The 19,157-nt window shown below is 40.0% G+C and overlaps 1 protein-coding gene and 1 long non-coding RNA gene across 3 annotated transcripts in view; one reads left to right on the plus strand and one right to left on the minus strand.

Annotated features, from left to right (window-relative positions):
- Nucleotides 1–19,157, plus strand: part of megf6b (multiple EGF-like-domains 6b) — a 70,970-nt gene that overhangs the window by 38,212 nt on the left and 13,601 nt on the right. The window contains exons 6-18 of one of the 2 annotated variants that reach the window (XM_035956473.2): nt 397–519; nt 7,889–8,011; nt 10,988–11,113; nt 11,826–11,948; nt 12,454–12,576; nt 12,687–12,824; nt 14,380–14,502; nt 14,705–14,827; nt 16,302–16,472; nt 17,019–17,150; nt 17,282–17,410; nt 17,544–17,672; nt 17,877–18,011. In XM_035956473.2, the coding sequence (XP_035812366.2) occupies nt 397–519; nt 7,889–8,011; nt 10,988–11,113; nt 11,826–11,948; nt 12,454–12,576; nt 12,687–12,824; nt 14,380–14,502; nt 14,705–14,827; nt 16,302–16,472; nt 17,019–17,150; nt 17,282–17,410; nt 17,544–17,672; nt 17,877–18,011 (1,698 nt within the window). Of the gene's footprint in view, nt 1–396; nt 520–4,089; nt 4,473–7,888; nt 8,012–10,987; nt 11,114–11,825; nt 11,949–12,453; nt 12,577–12,686; nt 12,825–14,379; nt 14,503–14,704; nt 14,828–16,301; nt 16,473–17,018; nt 17,151–17,281; nt 17,411–17,543; nt 17,673–17,876; nt 18,012–19,157 lie in introns of those variants that run through there. The other variant, XM_035956474.2, reaches the window with a different exon arrangement.
- Nucleotides 12,053–18,087, minus strand: LOC129348867 (uncharacterized). Its single transcript, XR_008601597.1, has 2 exons — nt 17,871–18,087; nt 12,053–14,879 (listed from the first exon to the last, which is right to left on the minus strand). It is a non-coding gene; the product is annotated as an uncharacterized LOC129348867 (long non-coding RNA).

Consider the following 19,157-nt stretch of genomic DNA (forward strand, 5'->3'; position numbering starts at 1 on the left):
AGGTAACGAGGACAACATGTTACCGCCGCATATTTCCTTTTGTCCCGGATAATTTATCACAGCATGTATTTTTGTTCACTTTTGGATATATTATAGGATTTTCCTTTTTCATTTTCCTCAAAGTTAAGAAAACAAGTTTAAAGATGGAAACAGTTTCCCGCAGTTATTCTCAGGAAGACATGCGAGAACTTTTCCACACTTTCAAAAATTACATCCAAATTTATTCAGGGAAGACATTTAGAACTTAGCAGGCTGACATGAAAAGGAAGCCACGCTGTCAGAATCAGAAACAGCAAAGCACTGTTTCACTAAGCCTTTAAACACAATTCTCACATTCAGTTTTTTACTATACATTTAATGACCGTTTGGTGAACTTTGTCTTGTTTTTTCTGTCAGATGTGAATGAATGTGAGGAGACCAACGGAGGCTGTGAGGCTCTCTGCTGTAACACCATCGGAAGTTTCTACTGCAGATGTCCTCCTGGTCAGAAACTGAATGAAGACGGTAAAACGTGTCAAGGTCAGTAAACTGCTCTGTTTCATGTAGCTGAGGTTAGCTGTCTGCACTCTGTTAATCTTCGCATGCTTTACTCATTAAAAGTAGCACATTTGGTCTCTTAACAATAGTTCTGTTGATGGTTTTGTTGCTCTGGAGGGAGATTCCTAAAGTCTGAGAAATAGGATTATATTTGAGGTTTGTGTGTTACAAATTGAGGTTTTAAAGACATGAGTGTTTACCAGACAGGGAGGATCATGCGAAAGATGCTATTAGGTTGAATTATGGAAAAGGAAGGATCAAGGCTGATTAAAAGTTGGGATATTTTGGCCTTTGCCGGGTTGATGCTGATGTTATTTTAAAAGTCTCTTGCCAGTGGCTCTGTATAGAAGGCAGAAGTGGCACTGTGATGTAAAAGTGGCTGGTTTGATCCCCTGAGCAGCAGAATGCACATAAGCAGAGAGAGTGAAATGTCAGTGCTTCCCTTCCCTCATTACCACCACTGAGGTGCCCCAGAGCGAGGCCTCTAACCTCATGTTCCTTCCAAGCTGCTGCAGATCAGACTGTGGTTGTGCAGGTGTCAAAGTGTGCACATGTGTCGGTATGTTCAGGGTTTGCTATAAAAGAGAGCTGGACTCTCAGTGACACTTCCCTGAATCAGTAAAAGGTAAAAATGTTTCATGATAGCGGATATGATGAGTTGTATGAGGCTCAGGCCGTCTTACTGTTCATCTCTGATGTTGTCTGATCAGTGATTTCCTGATATTAGTCAGCTGTTCCAGCTTTTTCTGTCTCAGTTTGCTCATTAATTCTACGTTTCTGATATTTTTTTTCTCAATTTTCTTATGTGTACATATCTTTGAAAAGCACAAGCTGTCATCCCCCAGAGCTATTGAATTGTATTGTAAATAACCAACTTAGTATGGTATTTAGATAGTTTTCACCATTATATATATCACATTTGAAACAACAGCCACTGTGGACTGTCCAGTAGAGACATAAGATATAAATATTCAGGTTAAGACTCTACAGTGTTATTTCAATATGTGTTTACCAAAGTAATTTTAATATTCCAGTTAAAACCTTACAAAATTATATAAAATACAAACTTACCTGACTAAAATAAAAGGCCAAGACCTTAGAGTATTATTAGTTATGGAGATTAACCTCAGTAACTTTAACCTAAAGTTAAAATCCTCCAAGAATATATTATAGTTTTGCACAAAGGTTTGTGCCTTTACTGTGATTGACATCCACATTTGTCCTTAATTTTGCATTTTTTTTTGCTGGTGTTTATATCACCATTCATGGTGTTTGTAATAGGTGGCACAGTACATGTAGATCCTGCACTCAGTAAACATAACGGAAAGATCATTTTAATACAAATGAAGCACCAGATATTTTAAACTGACACACCGTAGGTGATAAAACTGTCTTGGGTTCTGCTGTTGCATGACTCAAAGTATCTGTGCAGGAAAGTGGAGCTACTAGTTTGTCCTGAAGCCCAGCTCACCAAAGCTGAGCATCTTCCCAACTTTTTCCCATGACATTTATTTTTTTACTTCATCATAGTTTGATGTTTCTGATTATGGAATATCTGCGAGAGGTTAGTTTAATCAGAATAATGATTCCTCTGTGGAACAGCCAAGCCCAGAGGAGAGTTCAGCTGTCTGCTGGAGGAACCAGTGAGAGATCTGATCCAGGTCACAGTTATTAGGAGAGCTGATGTGAACGTTGTCACAGCTGGCTTTCATAGCTATCTGCCCTTTGCCACTGGTGTACATTGGAGGAAAACAGCTACCCGCAGCATTAATGTCCTAATTATCTGTAATTGGCAGGAGTACTAGCAGAGGTAAGAGAAGCTGGCTGGACGCTGTCGATGCTGTAGATGTTTACGTTAGAGCTGCATGTGTGTTGCTGCGTCTGCAGAAAATAATCTGCTTTCCATTTGCTTGACGTCCTGAAGCTTGAAGGGCTGCGGAGCAAAACACTGGAGTCCTGATGATAGACAGCATCCATTCTGTTAACTGTTAAAAATAAATAATTCTCATGATAATACTACTGTGTGGAACCTCATCCTTGGGAGCATGTTCTACGTTTTTAATGAGAACAATGCTGTGGGATTTTAATATCTGACATTGATGAGAACCAAATAGATACTTTGTTTCAGTGCAAATAAAAAAAAAACTCCTGATTTTACAGTGTAGTCCCTTGTGCAGACCCTCTCTGGAGCTCCTGGTGTAATTCCTCCTTCTTTACTTAATTGTTAAGACTGTGCAGCGTTGATACAAATGGCACTGATCACACTGGAAGAGGCCAGCAGTAACAGCTGTCATGCTGTGTGCAGTGAGGCAATGTCAACATTTTTGCCATCATGTTGTGAACTTTATAGCTACTTTGCAGCTCAGACCATTGCAAGGATGAATGTGGGAGTAAAGCTCTGCCAGGTCCTGGCACCTGTCGTAATAATGAGTAATGTCTCTCAGAATCAACAGGTATTGGATGCCCTTGTTAACCCTGAGAGCAAGGCTGTAAAGATTGTTTTTAACAGGAGAAACATCTTGTTGCTAGACTTTTCTGGTATTTTATTCATATTTCTTTCTTCTTTTTTAAACTCTGGTGACTTATCTTACAGTTATGGCACTGAGCCTATTATCTGTCTTCTTTACTAGAGCAGGCTGCTTTTCTTCCATACCTGACTGCTATCAATGTCCACATGATGTCTGCACAGATATGCTTTTTTTGTACGAGTATGTGGTATCACAAACACTATTCATATCAGTTTGCCGGTGTATGCTTGAGTGCTTCTCAGATGCGTGTGGTGTGACTGTACAGGTGTACATTACTGATGCATTTGGGCTGCATTATTAAAAGGTAATGTCATACAAGTGAAACTTGCAGTGCTTTTACCGTGCAGAAAACTCTACGGGCCATTTCTCTCCAGATCGGGGAAGGGATGCTGACCCTGACCATGTTTTGCTCTTTATGAGTTCTACAAAGTGCTGTTGTAGTCCTGCTGCTGTGTTTGTGGGTAATTGTTGGCAACAGATGAGAGAGCTCAGTACTCAGCTCCTGAATAGACGATTCCACTGTACGGCTCATTCCTTTCTCAGATGTTTGGATTAAAAAATGGTGAAAACTTATCAAATTTGGCATTCCTTTGGTGGAAGTTTTTTTTTAAAAAAAAAACATGTCTGTATCAAGAGAAACAATATAGACAGCACATCCTTTAGTCTGTTCGCATTCTTCAAAAAAGAAAAAAACTGAGTTATGTGCTGTCATAAATCCTCACTTTTTATCACATATTATTCTTTGAAGAAACAGTCAAATACAAAGGCCCAGTAGCACAATGTCATAAATCACTGGGGGAAAGAAATCAATCACTGTCAGTTGGTAAAATGCAGAATTATTTATCTGTAGTTGATGCAGCAGTCAGAATACTTTTAGAGTAAGAGAGAGCGAGCTGAGGGTGAGAAAGAAGTGTGAGGCAAAGTGGGAAAGAGAGAGGGGAGGGAGGAGGATCTATAATGTGATGGACATTTAGCTTCAGTAGATGGGAGGGTGAAACAGTGAGGGAGATAGAAGGAAGGAGACAGAAAAATCAGGAGGCAGAGTGAAGAAGAAATAGTTGCATGTTACATCAGACCAGGACTCTTTACAGAAGAGCTGGTCATTCATTTCAATAGGTCAGAGTTAATATCCTTAACAAAAATGTTTATATCATTGCATTTTTTACAGTAGATCATTAAACATTTTTAAAGTAAAATTCCTGTTTTTTTTTATATATTTTGGGACACGTTATACTCCAGCTATGGCTTTGTCTTCAGAACGTTGGATGTTATTTTTGGTGGTCATTGAGGTGATGGCATGTCTGACGTCTGCTGCAAACTATCCACACAGTTACTATAGGAGGATTTGCTATAGGCCACACTGTTACCATGGATACCATAGCTACAACCTTGGCTACCTGGCCTCAGGTAAGTGACATTTTCCCAGCCAAAGTGCAGATGAAACGGTGGTAGCAGCTTAAAGTGATCCATCGATTATTAAGAATATTAACAGTTAAATTGTTCGTTGTCATTATATCATAAATTGTTATTTTTCAAAAACTTCAAACACTTAATTTTCCCTTGTAAGAGTTGTAGTTAGCTTCTTCCTGAGACTAAGTGGATAAGCAGAGACTTGTTTACAGTAGGAGTAGTTAATCAGTTCTGCTGATAAAGTCCCGGCTGTCTGGCATAACTTAGTCTCTGATCAGAGCAGAGGAGGGTTGCTTTTATCAGCAGAGATTAGCGCACATGAAAACATGAACTGTAAATCGTGAGACGTTTTGTCATGCCAAAACAAACAGGACTTTGGTACCAGACACTTTCTGAACAGATTATGTCACTATTATTATGACCGAACATTTCTTTTCATGTTTGGCTTGACGGCAGTGCACGGGGATCAACGCACACAAGGAAACATGTTTTACTTTTATTATTACCATATAGCTGAAAATCCCTCTTGGTCTGCTGCGTTACTTAGATGTCATTCTTGGATATAAGTCAAGGCTGCTCAGATATAATTTATCTGCTGGGTACAATAAACAAATCACCTTACATAAACTGACCAAAAATAGTTTTCCACGTAGACGACACCGTGCTGTAGGTGGCTACGGGCAGGGAATTCATTACCCTCCGTCAAAGCCAACTGGTGCTGAGGCTTTGGCTCGAGCTCACTGAGGATCATGTTCTGGACGTGGAAACCAGGCTGGAAGGTTGACTGTGAGGCTGTAGTCAACATCGACAGCTCCACAGCGCTGGTCACATTTCATGAAAAACCAAACCAAAGGACAGCATGCAGCATAGATGGAAAACTAAGGGAGGGCTGCTGCCAGCTTTCCTGGATGAAGTGAAGCTGAAGTTTGGCAGCAGGGAGACCAAGAAGAGGAAAGTTTAGAAGCTCATTTCTGCTCCAAGCACTATATTTGAAGATGCTGTGGGATATTACTGAGCGTAGATAGGTTCAGATGAAGGATATTTCTATAACTCAGCTTCTGGGGCGCATTTTACAGGAACCATTAAGGAAGTAGATTTTAGTCCCTTTATGCTCATATCCTGCTTTTTTGACCTCATCCTAATCCCGCCTTTGTTTTAACTATGAAGCCCAGCTAAATTTTTCAAGCATCATAATAACCACTAAGATTTCATAATTTACTACCCTGCTTTTCCTCCATCACCTACTATAACATGAGGGTGACAGGCTCAAACGCAGGTCACATACTGTGGGAACATGAAAACGGTGATGTGAATAACCGCGAGGCTCAGATGCAGATCGTCCAGCTGCCTCCATCCCACACAGCGTGACATTAGCACAACAGAGGCCAAATTTTCTCCCTATTCCAAAGAGGTTCATATTCACATCTCCCACAGGCCACAAAAAATCCTACCTCAGTTGCCATTATCAACATTTTCACGCAGTGAAGTAAATGGCGGCATGAAAGCCGTTGTAGTGATGAACCCAGAGATTTATAACCAAACTTTGCTGTTCTCTTTGAGGTCCATGGAGCATTGTAGCTTCTTTCAGCTCATTGTTTTGGTTTTTTGACCAACAATCCTTCATTTCCAGCCAAATCAAGTGGCTATTTTGCTGAAAAAACTTCACAGAAATCACCTACTCTCTACATAGTGAAGCATTTAAGAGATAAGAAGCTGGATATTTCCATTAAGAGTTGGTAGAAACCAAAACGGAGGTAAATATTTGTCCAAGATTTGGCAGCAGACTAGACACAATAAAGGTTAAATATTTCATGGCGTTGCTTTGTATCTACTGAACATAAAAAACTGGTTGCTTGTAAGTTTGCCATATCTACTGAAAAGGTGACAATATGTAGATTCACAGCAGTTCATTTGTATACATGAATCTATCTATCCAATATTAATAAATGTGCTTTCTTAACTTACATTTCACAAGAAGCAGAATACACCCTGGACAGTTTAAGTCCACATTTAGATGGACAATATATTAAGCTTACATTGACATAAATGACTAAGTTAAATTTGTTTTCGTTATTTGGTACATCTAAACCCTGTGACACCAGATATAAAGGCATCTGTATACATATATTCATGTCAAAGTTATTCTTCCCACTTAGGAAGTGAGACTGTCTATTTGTTTTTTGAGAGAATGGGAGTGGAGGTTGCACTAGGATGAATGTTGAGAAGTTATTTATAGGCTTTGTTTATAGTGATTAATAGTGAACCATTTAACGCCATGTTTACAACACAGTGCCCTCAGACAGACAGAATGTGTGGTCTGTGGCGAGACACTTTGTGTGTCAAAAGTTTGTACTGCGCAAACCAAAACAAAAAGTTTAATAAAAAATAATATTTATCTTTAGTAAATTATATTAATCAGCTGGTTTATAAAACTCTTCTTCCCGGTAATTCTAGTAAATTCTTGAAATAGTTTCTTGCTGCAAATAGCTGCCTGGAGCCAGAACTGTTCCGAGCAACTCATTTCTCAACCAGATATTTAACTTGGCACTGACTAATAGTATTTTATGATGTGTTGGCTGTTTTTATAGGCATCAACCAGCAGCCAAGAAACATTTACTCTCACCTTTTTAACACGTCATGTCATTTGTTGCAAGTCAGCAGCATTTCCAGTAATTCCACGGCGATAATTTTAGTAATTTTGAAGCGAATGAGTGACTTGTCACCAGTTTGGAGGTGAGGTGTTCTGACTTAATGTCCTAATTTTCCTGATCGCAGCAGACAGGCTGTTAGCAGAAGTCAAAACAGAGCTGGACTTCATAAATCAGCTCAGATCTCACAGGGAGTCTGCTGCGGAACTCTGAAAACAATTTATTAGTCTTTGACCCCTAAAATAAGAAGTGTTTCGGAACATGGTCAGTTTCATTAGCGATCCGGTCACACAGTGAGGCGGTCATGTTTCACTCTCAGCTACTTTCTCACATGAAGAATCCTCTGCTTTTGTTTGTTTACCATCCGCATGCATGGCTTAGAGGAATGTATATGTTTTGCAACCTCTGATTTAAGCTTCCATATGTTTGTTCACCCAAGGGACTTTGACAAGAAGGGCAGGAATTTAAATTTGGTTTTAAACGTTCAGTAGTTGCTACCACATGCGGGCTCTGTTTGTTTGAGTTGCAATGCACTTGTAGAATACTTTCCCTTCTCATCCATCACCTCCTTTCTTCCCGGAGCACATCGTTGTCCTAAAACCAGCAGTAATCTCCTCTTCCAGCTCTGCAGCTCATCTGGGCTTTATTCTTACCACCAATATTTTTCCCGTAATGAGAGGATTTAGTCAAATTACACTAATTTCTGTCCCATTTTTCTGTCTCTTGGCTTTCCTCTGACTCTTTTTCCCCCCTTCTTTCCTGCAGATATTGATGAATGCCAGGTCCATAATGGAGGCTGCCAGCACAGATGTATTAACACACGGGGCTCCTACTACTGTGAATGCCACCCGGGCTCTCGCCTTCATGTGGACGGCCGCACCTGCCTCGGTGAGTAATGCGAGAGCTTTATGGCAACAGTTGCGTTGTGCAAGCTGAAAAAAACAGAACACAAGTGCACTGAAAAAACACACAGTTCAATCTCTGTGTAGGCGTGCTGCACCCATTTTTATGCATACATGTGTTCTGTACATATTAATCACTTGAAAGATACCCAATATTTAAAAAAAAAATGAGACCCAGTACAATGATTGTCTCCAGCATGGTTCTGGGGCTGATTTTTGATCTCTTCCTTAATTTAATCCAATTAGAAACAGAATCTGAAGGCCTCCAGTGATGCTTTGTAATGTGACCTCTCTTTTTCAACACTCACATAAACAATGAAGGACTGTTTTAGAGGATCTCAGCTACTGGAAGGTTCTTTGAGTTTTTACAGTATTTTTTTTTCTTCTTTGGTCATTATTTCATTGAAGTTTAGCCACATATGGTTTTTGACATGGGCACTTAATCATGCAGACCACATTCATAATATTGCAGACTTTGATTCTTACAAAAACCCTGTTGTGGGCTGCTTCAAATAACATTGCTGGTAAAGCTACATTTAGTACAGTTCATGCAGTTTTCTCCCTCAGTGGATATCTTGTGTTAAGCCTTTTTAAAAGCTTTTCTTCTGTGAGTGAATCAGCTGGGCCTGACATCTTGTCCTGGAGAACATTTTCAGCATGGGTGCAACTAACGATTATATTTATTATCAGTTAACCTTCAGATTTCCTTCTGGTTTAACTGTCTAGTCTGTAGATTTGTCTATGGACTGTTTTCTAAAGGCAAAACTGTTTTTGAGTTATTTTGCCAAAAACTATTCAGATTATAATCATGTGAGACAAAGTAAAATGATATACGTATTTTCACAACTGACAATGGGGAACCAGAGGATTTTTGGCAATTTTGTGTGAAAAATTTCTTAGAAAATTTACTCATTATCAAAATAGAAGCTGCAAATATTTATTACAATGCTGCTTTTACGATATACTAAAATATCTTTTTCTCTGTGTACAAGATCTCTTCTCTGTATTGCCTTTTGTAATTTCATTGACTTTACCAGACAGAGCTATAATCTTCTCTGCTACACAGTCTCTCCTGATAAATATACAAATATATATGTTTTATAGAAATCTGCAAATGCACCAGATACAGATATCTTCCATCAGAAAGCAGCAAAGGATTCTTTAAAATAGCGTTTCTTTGATCCGAACATCCAAGAAAGACAAGGAACAAATGTACTCGCAACCTTTAACATGGATAAGTAGTCATTAAATCAAGATTATATACATTTTAAGAGAAGAAATACTACAATCTTGCAGACAAAAGAAAAGCTGAATGCATGTGCAAAATAAATGCACACACTTGATTCTCTGTACTCAACAATATAATAATAACAGGTTCCAATAACAGGGTCTTCACATTTTATACTGTAACTCCACATTGAGTGACGTGGCTGCTGTCCATTACGATACATGCATATTCTCACTCTGAAGAGGTCAGAAAAATGGGAATTTGAACGTCTGCAATCCCACGACGACTGGGCAAACTGCTGACGAAGTTGGAGTGATACGATCGAAAGCACCACAGCGGCCACTAAGTGGACTTTGTGGTGAGACTGTTTGTCTATAGTGAACTTTGCATCTCACTCCAAGAAACGTGTTTTTGATCGAGCTCATAGTGAAGCATTCAATATGACATTTCATGAAAATAGTTTTAGTTATGACGATGATGAAATCAGGGAAAATGATGAATACACAGACATTCACAATCTGCATATTCTAGAAATAGTTAAACTAAGTGGTACAGTTATTATGATTACTATGGTCTCTGTGTAACTTGGAATCCAGCTTCAGCTGTATTCCTTCAATCTGTCACTTGGTCTCTGTTGCATTTTCTCAGTACCTGTACATTGCTCCTGTCATAGAGAGACATTTGCTTTAAGTTTTTCAGTAATAGTAAAAATGATGGTGCTGGCGCTGGCCTTTAGTCAGGAATGTATACAGAGTGTCCCCTCTGACGCTCAGAGTGGAAATCATTGTGTTTCTTGGCTTCATAAAGCATAGTTATTTCATTGTCTTATAGAGCTGATACGTTAGTAGGGACCCATCTGTCCCTAAGAGGCTCTTGTGTGACAGCTGCTGCATGAAGAAATGACTGATTACACTAATAACCACAGCACACATGTGGACTGACTCCCAGGTGAAGCTTATCTGTGATGCTGCATATCCATCTGCTGACAGTCGCGTTAAATATACACAGAATTTAGCTGTAAAATGTGCCCATGTTCAGAGATATATTCAATGCTGAAATCTTGCTGTCTATACAAATGAATAAAAGGATTTTTCAGTTATGAACTACTCGCCAAACATCATGACTAGATTCAAACTGGATAAAGGACAACACATACCAATCAGCACACAATCAGTTGAGTCTGAACTCTGCTCATCTCATCTAGTTGATCTGCCAGCAGAGGTCAGATGTATCCCACACACTTAGCGTGTGGCTGCATAATATTTGAGCTGGAAAGCACTCTGTGATTTGACATGTACTTGAGATAGATGAATCTTGACTACAGCGTCCAAGAATGAAAAACACTGTCTTTGAGAACACCAGCCTGTTCATCCTCTACCTGTTATTTTCTCTGAAGAGATCCAGATTTATCTGTAGCCACGTTGAGAGGACAGCCAGGAAGATAATTGAGCTCACACTGGCCTCAACCTCATCAGGCAGCCTGCCTTTCAAGTCACTCTGTGATTTTTGGCCCTTTTATTATGATGGATCTCTCGCAGCTCACAGCAAAGCAATCCTCTGAGGTATTTTGCATCGCGTCAGTCACATCAAAAGTCCCAAAGACTAAAGTGAAACTTTAGATTTATTTGTTTTTGCAAAGATGCCTGATTTTCCCACTAGCTGACTGTGCATCTTAACAGCTGTGCCCTTTTGTCATGTCACGCAGTATTTCTCTTTCTCTTTTGCCCTTTCTAGCCGTCCATTCATGTGCCATTGGCAACGGGGGATGTGAACACTACTGTGTGCAGCAGTCTGTTGCTCATTTTCGCTGCCGCTGTAAGCCAAACTACGCGCTGGCAGAGGATGGCAAGCATTGTAAACGTGAGTGTCCATGTCTCCAAAACTCTGGTGTAGGGAAGCACAAGATACAGATCAGCATATGTCATGAGATGAGGATTAATAAATGGAAGGGTGATTGAGGAGAGGGTGCCAATAAATAAAAATCTTCCAAGATTCTTGACCTTGGAAGATTTTGAAGGTGCAAGTCTGACAATTTGATCAGCAGATTAAAAACAAATTGCCTATATCTGCTGCCAATTGTAATTATCTTACAGGATGTCTGTGCCGGGGTATGATTAACTGTCATCCATAGGGCTAAATTGGAATGAATCACTGCAGTCTTCTTTGTTTTTATTTTCTCAAATTTATGTTTTGATGTCCTTGCTTCTTTCCAGTCAAGTGAGGTTTTCTGGAAGTGGGGAATTATACATACATGTATTTTAAATTACTGTCTTTTAGATGCTTTTACTTTGTAATTGTTGGCTGTGAGCAGCTTCATGTAATTTTTGCAGCGTTGATGGTTTTCATCCCAGATGCCAGACAGGCTTACACAAGTTAAAGGCACACAGCTATGCAAAGAGGACAATAAAGCAACGAGGTGGAGGTGAAGGATGGACGTAAAGCTCTCCACCTGCTCTGCATTAAGATGGAGAACAGTTCAGTTTTTACAGTCTTCTCCTCTGCTGTGCCTGAAGCGTTCCTCGCTGACACCATGTGGATTTACGTTAATGAGTGTGTGCTTTTTGTGTTACAGTGCAGAATCCCTGTGCAGATCAGAATGGAGGCTGTATGCACGAGTGTCGGGTTGATGGCGGCAGGGCTCACTGTGACTGTAAAGTTGGATACGTGCTGACTGAGGATGCCAAAACCTGTGAAGGTAGTTTCACCACCAACAGTCACTGTGACATTATGAGTGGTATTAATGTAGCTCAGAGTAAACCTGGTAATGAGGAATATACAGAAAAATACATGACTAAACAATCTGAATGCATTCACTTTATATCCAAAATGAAGATTAAGAACAAAAGAAAAAAGAAAATTTGAACAGATCGTGTTTCATTGTGTGATGCAGTTTGAAGCTTCAAAATTACAGATAAATGGTCCCTTTTGTCAAATTGTTCTGTCAACTACTGTATCCAAGGTCGAAAATGAAAAGGAACTTGGGAGAAAATGTAATCAAAAATACAAAAACTTTAGACGTAGACCCATTATATGATGATAGTGTAATTTTTTAAATGAAAACAAGATCCTTCAATTGGAAGCCAGTGTTTTCACTTAACATTAACATATAAGTAGTAGTTCTAGTTTTTGGTTTGTAAGAAACATACTGTAAATGTAAATGAATCTGTGCTGACCAGATTTTTGAATGTATTTTCCTCCAGATGTTGATGAATGTGAGACAGAAGAGGCCAACTGTGCTCATGGCTGCCACAACACACTGGGCTCTTACGCCTGTGTTTGCAACGCCGCCTATGAACTGGGATCTGATGGAAAACAGTGTTACAGTCAGTTTCAATCTTTGTATCTCTTTGTTATCACTTGTGTAGAAACCTTTACAATCAGTTAGTATGACACATTTAATTGTGATCATTCTGATTTCTCTGTAAATTAAAAGGAATTGAGATGGAGATCGTGAACAGCTGTGAGAACAACAACGGCGGATGTTCGCATCGCTGCCAACATTCAACCAGCGGGCCTGTTTGCTCCTGTAACCATGGTTACAGGCTGGATGATGACCTTAAAACCTGCGTTGGTAAGATACTGTGATGCACTCACTCTGACATAAAGACACACTTAAAACAGCATATACACCGATCAGGCATAACATTATGACCACGTGCCTAATATTGTGTTGGCCTCCTTTATGCTGCTAAACCTCCTCTGACCCAGTGGGGCATGAACACAGGACCACTGGGGATGTTCTGTAGCACCAGGATGGTGGCAGTGAATCCTGTGGGTCCTGTGGGTTGCAGGGTGGGATCTACCTAGATCAGGCTTATCCTGGTACATCCCACAGATGCTCAGTAAGATCTGGATCTGAATAGTGTGGAACCTGAGTGAACAGCTGAGCTCTGTTGTGTTCTCCGGGTCACTCCTGAGCAGTTTTTGTGGTGTGTCGGGGTGCATTGTCCTGCTGAAGGTGTCAACTGGCATCAAGGACTGCTGTTGCAATGGGAGTTGCTTGACCTGCAGTGTTTTGGTGGGTTGTACATGTCAAACATCCACATGAATGTCAGGACTCAATGTTTCCCAGCAGAGCGTTACATTATAAAAGATGATCAATATTAATCACTTCACCTATCGGTGGTCATAATGTTGTGGCTGATCGGTACATAATATGCATTAAAGCAACACCCGTTTACTGAAACTTTCCATCAACTACTTACTGAATTGTTTTTGTATCATTAGTGTTTTATGTAGTAATGGGTGTTAGTGATTTAGATTAGAGTTCGTCTGTAATAGTAATTTCTATTTTGGATCCATTTTTGGATCATATTTTAGAAACTTCAAACATATTTGAAGAGATTATAAATCCTCGAAGACAAAGTAAATTGCAAAACTGAATAAATCTTCATTAATGAATCACAGCAGCTGAAATCCTTTCCTGCTGCTTAGTCGTCTGTTGCTCTTTTTATTTTATTTTTTGTAAAACTATTGCTGTAGGTCGTTCTTAAGCTGGAGTAAATGTGTATTCTACTGTACCAGTTAAAATTGGAGTTTTATTTCCATGAATAGCAGTCTTTTAATCTTTGAGGTTTAATTTGTGATCAAACAGCAAGTCATTTACAAAGTTTATCATTTAAAATGTTACAACTCAACCAGCTCACACTGTAAGAGTTTGAACACTGTAACTAGTGACTGAATGCATATTTGATGAGGGTTTCTAAAGGCTCATTATTTAGTAATCATATTTGATGCTAGATTATTATATATTAAGAGACTTTCTTAGGACAGTCAAAAATGTATAGTATTTCTAGATGTGCATAAAATAGGCATTATTGTCAATAGTCTTTCTTATGATGCTGTATTTGCTCAGTAAGTGCAGTTGGTAGTAAAAGAGAAATGAGACTCTGTGGGATCTCTGAACTGCTGAAAAATGTTTACTTGTGGACCCAAGGATGTTTTAGCACTTTAGGGGGAATTGAGTGATTTTAGGGCTCTAATCTAATCCTGTAACTTTAACCCTAATTGGCTGTTAAACCGGTACAGTTTACATTACCCCATAAAACGGTTCTCTCAGTGAGCAGGGCAGCACATCACTACAGTTGGATCGTAATTTCTGTCTTCCTGCTTGCTGTGTTTGTCAGATGTTGATGAGTGTGGAGAGCAGAGCTCCTGTTGTGAGCAGGACTGCACCAACTACCCCGGGGGTTATGAATGCTACTGCTCAGCAGGATACAGACTCAACTCAGACGGATGTAGCTGTGATGGTATGTTTAACCCTCCAGTCAAAATATGGATGAGACAGAATATTCATTTCTGTTGAATTGAGTTAAGTTCCATTTTGAGTTACACAATGCTGTCTCTGTTTCTGTGAACACCGATCAGATTAAATTGCTTAATGGCTTTTGTGGACTATTTCCCTTAATGGAGCAAAAGTATTTGAGTCTGTTTTGTGTCCGTGTTGTTTAGATGTGGATGAGTGTCTGGCTGCGAACGGTGGTTGTGATCACACATGCCAGAACAGCGCCGGTTCCTTCCAATGTTTCTGCCGCCGGGGTTTCCGTCTGGACGAGGACCGACAGTCCTGCATCCGTGAGTCTCAGCAATCCTGTGGGCGAGCGGGAGTCACATTCCAATGGAAAACCTGACAAGCAAAAAACATCCTGAGTAACAAGTCATATAGGAAAGAGTTTAAAGATGAGCCTGCATGCTCTTAAAGCAGGAACCAGATACTTTTTTATATACTTTTATGTAAAGAGGCTATAAGAAAGCAAAGAGAAGTTTAGTTGAAATGGATAACCTTTGGTGGAGTAAATGGACATAGAGTAAAGCAGTTGTTTCTTCTTATTATACAACTACATATGCTGTTGTTTAGGTTTTAGTTTCCTTAACTGACAAAGGACTGAAAACTTGCCATACACATTGAAAAACAACACTTACAAAAAAGATAACTACAAAAGGCCAGACTGCACAGAGAAAGAAATACAGCAGTGTCCCAGCTTATATCAGCCTATCTAAAGTTAAAAAAAAATCATGAATCCTATGACAGGGAATAGCACAGCTGGTTATCACGCAATGGGACTTTAAGTAACGATCAGGGGAGTTAAGGTGTCTGATAGTCGAGCCTCATATACTCTCAAATTTTTCATGAAAACCATATGAGTTGCCTTAAAACCTTTCAGGCTGTGTCCCTGTAACTAGTTCCCCGAACCATCTGGAGAAACAAGGATCACTGGTAGCTTTTCTTTCTTTAAAATCATCCCCTTTGCTGCTAACATAAAACACATAATGGTTTGTTGTACACTGTGGCAGCACAACAGAGGCTTCAGAGCATCGAAACAGGCCAAACTGTCCATCAGCTAACCAGCTTATTTTAATTCTCTCCACATGTCGTCCATGTTGCATCCTTGACGTCTAACAAACATGCTGAATTTATTTCATGGTATATGGCCCAACAGCTGCTGTCTTAACTATTTTATCTTGTTTATGTCATGTGATGATCTTATTTATTTGAGTTTGTTTTCATTATTCGCCTAATTTGACATTTATTTTAAATCGTAAAGTTATTAGTCTTACCTTTGTCACAAAGCATTTGCAAAACAGATTTTTTGCATAAGTTGGACACCTATGTAGTGTACTTCTATGTTTATTAGCAGCCAATTTTTTCACTACCGTCATGGCAGGAACGTGCATGTGCACCCTCACACACACAAACATGCATGTTTGTTGAAATGTATGTATTCATTAAAAGTAAAACTGCACAGAGATTTCTAAAAAAGCCAACAGTGCATGTCCATGTAGTGACAACTCTGTTCCTTGGTGCTCATGAGTTGTTACATAAAGCGCACACAGTCATGTCATCACACACACTGTGGATAAACATGCAGTTACAAACTGTATGAAAAGGACTTAGGAGTGTTAACAGGAGTTATCTACTTAAACTTTTTTTTACCTCATTTTGAATTACATTTTTGAGATGCAAAAGTTTTTAGCGTAACGGGTATATATCTTGCACGATATACTTTTTTTTTTGATTGTGCAATTTACTTTTACTTTCTCGCTACAGCACTAGAAGATGCAATCGAGGCCCTTTCCAGCGGAGCTTCCCTCGAGCTCCCTCTCAGCCGGCCCCAGCTCACCTTGCTGCAGGACTACAGCCAACCCCTGGAGCGCTATGACGACTATGAAGATGACGAAGGAGAGCTCAGAGCTGAGAGCAACCTGGCAGAGAAATTCGGTGCGTTTCCTCCTGAACCATTAATGTCTCATTATCATTAACAGGAAACTTGTATCTGATTACCTGGCTCCCGTGAAGCTGTCTGACAGACGTGTTTAGTGACGGCTGGAACAGACCACACGGTGGGGGTTAATTACTTGGCTGCGTGTTTCCAGACTATTCGTAGGTTCTAATAAACCACCACAATTCCACTGGCAGGAATGCTGAGGTTTATATGGCCTGGCAGCTAGATGGGATCTGAAGAAGCGAGTCAAAGGTTCTGTTTTGTTTCAGACAAACCTGATAAAAGCAGTTGTTGAAATGCAGTTTAACTTCACTGAAAGTCGACAAAGACTAGCACCTGCAATTCCAGTATAGTTAAATGTATACATAATGTTGCAGTCCTTGAAGAGTTGTGTCCTTTTTAATCTGTTTGAGGTATGGAGTGGGTGTGTGGTGGTTGTGAGGGTCTGATGCTATAATAAATGGAATATAATCCATTCTTGAATCTGAATAGTCATGAATGGAAATGTAACCGGGCCTCATTCGTTGTTTTGTTGTTTTCAGTGTGTCTGGATGACACTTTTGGCCATGACTGCAGTCTAACATGTGACGACTGCTCTAATGGAGGAAAATGTAACTTGTGGAAAAATGGCTGTGATTGTCCTGACGGGTGGACGGGTATCATCTGCAACCAGAGTGAGGATTCAACCAACACACACTAACACTCCTCACACACACAAACAGCTGTGTGTCGCTACCGTTCCAGGTTGTAAGGTCAGTCTTGACAGCTTAGCAGTGATACACTCTGATATTTTTCAATCTCACAGCGTGCCCTGAGGGACACTTTGGTAAGAACTGCTCCTTCCACTGTAAGTGTAAAAATGGTGCCAGCTGTGATGCTGTCAGTGGAAGCTGCCGCTGTCCTCCTGGTGTCAGTGGAGACTTGTGCCAGGATGGTGAGTCACCCCTTTCTATTTCTAACAAACATTTTTTGCTCAATTTTCACCGTATTTCCCACAAAGTTATATGGAATGGTTACAGTTCTAGAGTTGTTGTCTGAAATTTACCAAAACATTTTTTTGTACTCAGGTTGTCCTAAAGGCTTCTATGGGAAGCAGTGCAACAAAAAGTGTAATTGTGCCAATAACGGACGCTGCCACCGAACCTACGGAGCCTGTTTGTGTGATCCTGGACTCTATGGACGCTTCTGTCACCTCTGTGAGTCCCACTGCTTGCACATTATCAGATACTTAACTCTCACCTCCGAGCTAAAGCCAGGAGCTACAAATGATACAAACAATACCTGACAGACTCAGCAGACCAAACCTTTAATGTCATATCGGATTTCTCTGTGTGCACCATGATGTGAAATGGTCCTGTTCTCAATTCTAAATGTGTCGCTTCCTTCATTTTCACCTTCAGCATGTCCAAAGTGGACTTTCGGACCCGGCTGCTCTGAGGAGTGTCAGTGTGACCAGCAGCACACTCAGGAATGTCACCGTCGCCATGGCACCTGTGTCTGTAAACCTGGTTACCAGGGTAACACCTGCAAGGAAGGTGAGGACACAGTCAATGTTTTTTCATTTTCATGTTTTTTTTTTTAAAGTTATTTGAAAACACCGCCTAGAAACCACTGAAAACACCTGCTATCCCCCAACGCCTCCTAATACACACTTAGACAAAGGAAAGAAAAACTATAAAAGTGTCCAGAAAAGCAAATAATTGTCTATGCAAACCAATATTTACTTATTTGACATTTGAACATTTGACATTTTTGAAAGGAAGTTTAAAAAGAAAAGGTAGCTTAACAAGTCAAATAATTTTTACATTTATCCACATAAATCAGCTTAGGCTACTAAAAGTTGGACTATACTTGGTCAGAATCATTGCCTGTGTGTAAAGATGGACAAACGCTCAATCACATCACCTTTAGTTTTCCTGAGGGGTGATTTTAGAAATATGGTGACTCTGACCAACACCATCCTGGCTGTGCCTGACCATGTCTAACCCTACCTAGTCCAAAAATTAGCCAAGAGGTGGAGCATGAGTGGCTGTGCAAACATCTCTGGGTCACGGACTGTCCTATGATAATTAGCTATAGAGATTGAGATGTCAGCAAGTTTAATTCTGTTGTAAAGTTGCAAGAAGTTGCCGTTTTTGACTCTTCTGTGTTAGCTTAAGTTTTAAGTGCCTGATCAGAACTAGTTTATACAACGTGATGTCCAGCCACACTGGAACTTGATGGCAGAACACAAAGCTGGCTGTCACAGAGAGTGAGGACACTTGATATTGTTTCAATATGGGGATAACGGTGTACTCGTTTGAGACAGCGTCTCCTGGGAGGCATTCAAAGTGTTGCCAAGTTTAAATGAAAAATCATAGAAATCCTTGTCAAGACAGAAAGAAGACAGAAATTCGATCCCTGGCTCGTCTCTCACCTTCCCACACCCGGTCAATCATAGTGTGAATGTTGGATCATTAGTTTGGGAAAGTTTGGCTCTCCTAACGTGACATCGGAAAGTTGTGGCTTCTCAAGGTTTTTCAGTCATCCAACAGACAGTTCTAAGGTGCATATTGGCCCCTGAATTGTGAGCCAAGTTCACTTGCTTTCTCATATAATCACTGTCACATTTACAAAATGAGTCAGACAGATGAATACAGTCTTACCGCTGTGTCTTCTAATGAAGAAAGCATGTAACTGAA

This window comes from Amphiprion ocellaris, chromosome 5, assembly GCF_022539595.1.
Source record: "Amphiprion ocellaris isolate individual 3 ecotype Okinawa chromosome 5, ASM2253959v1, whole genome shotgun sequence".
NCBI classification, from domain to species: domain Eukaryota; kingdom Metazoa; phylum Chordata; class Actinopteri; family Pomacentridae; genus Amphiprion; species Amphiprion ocellaris.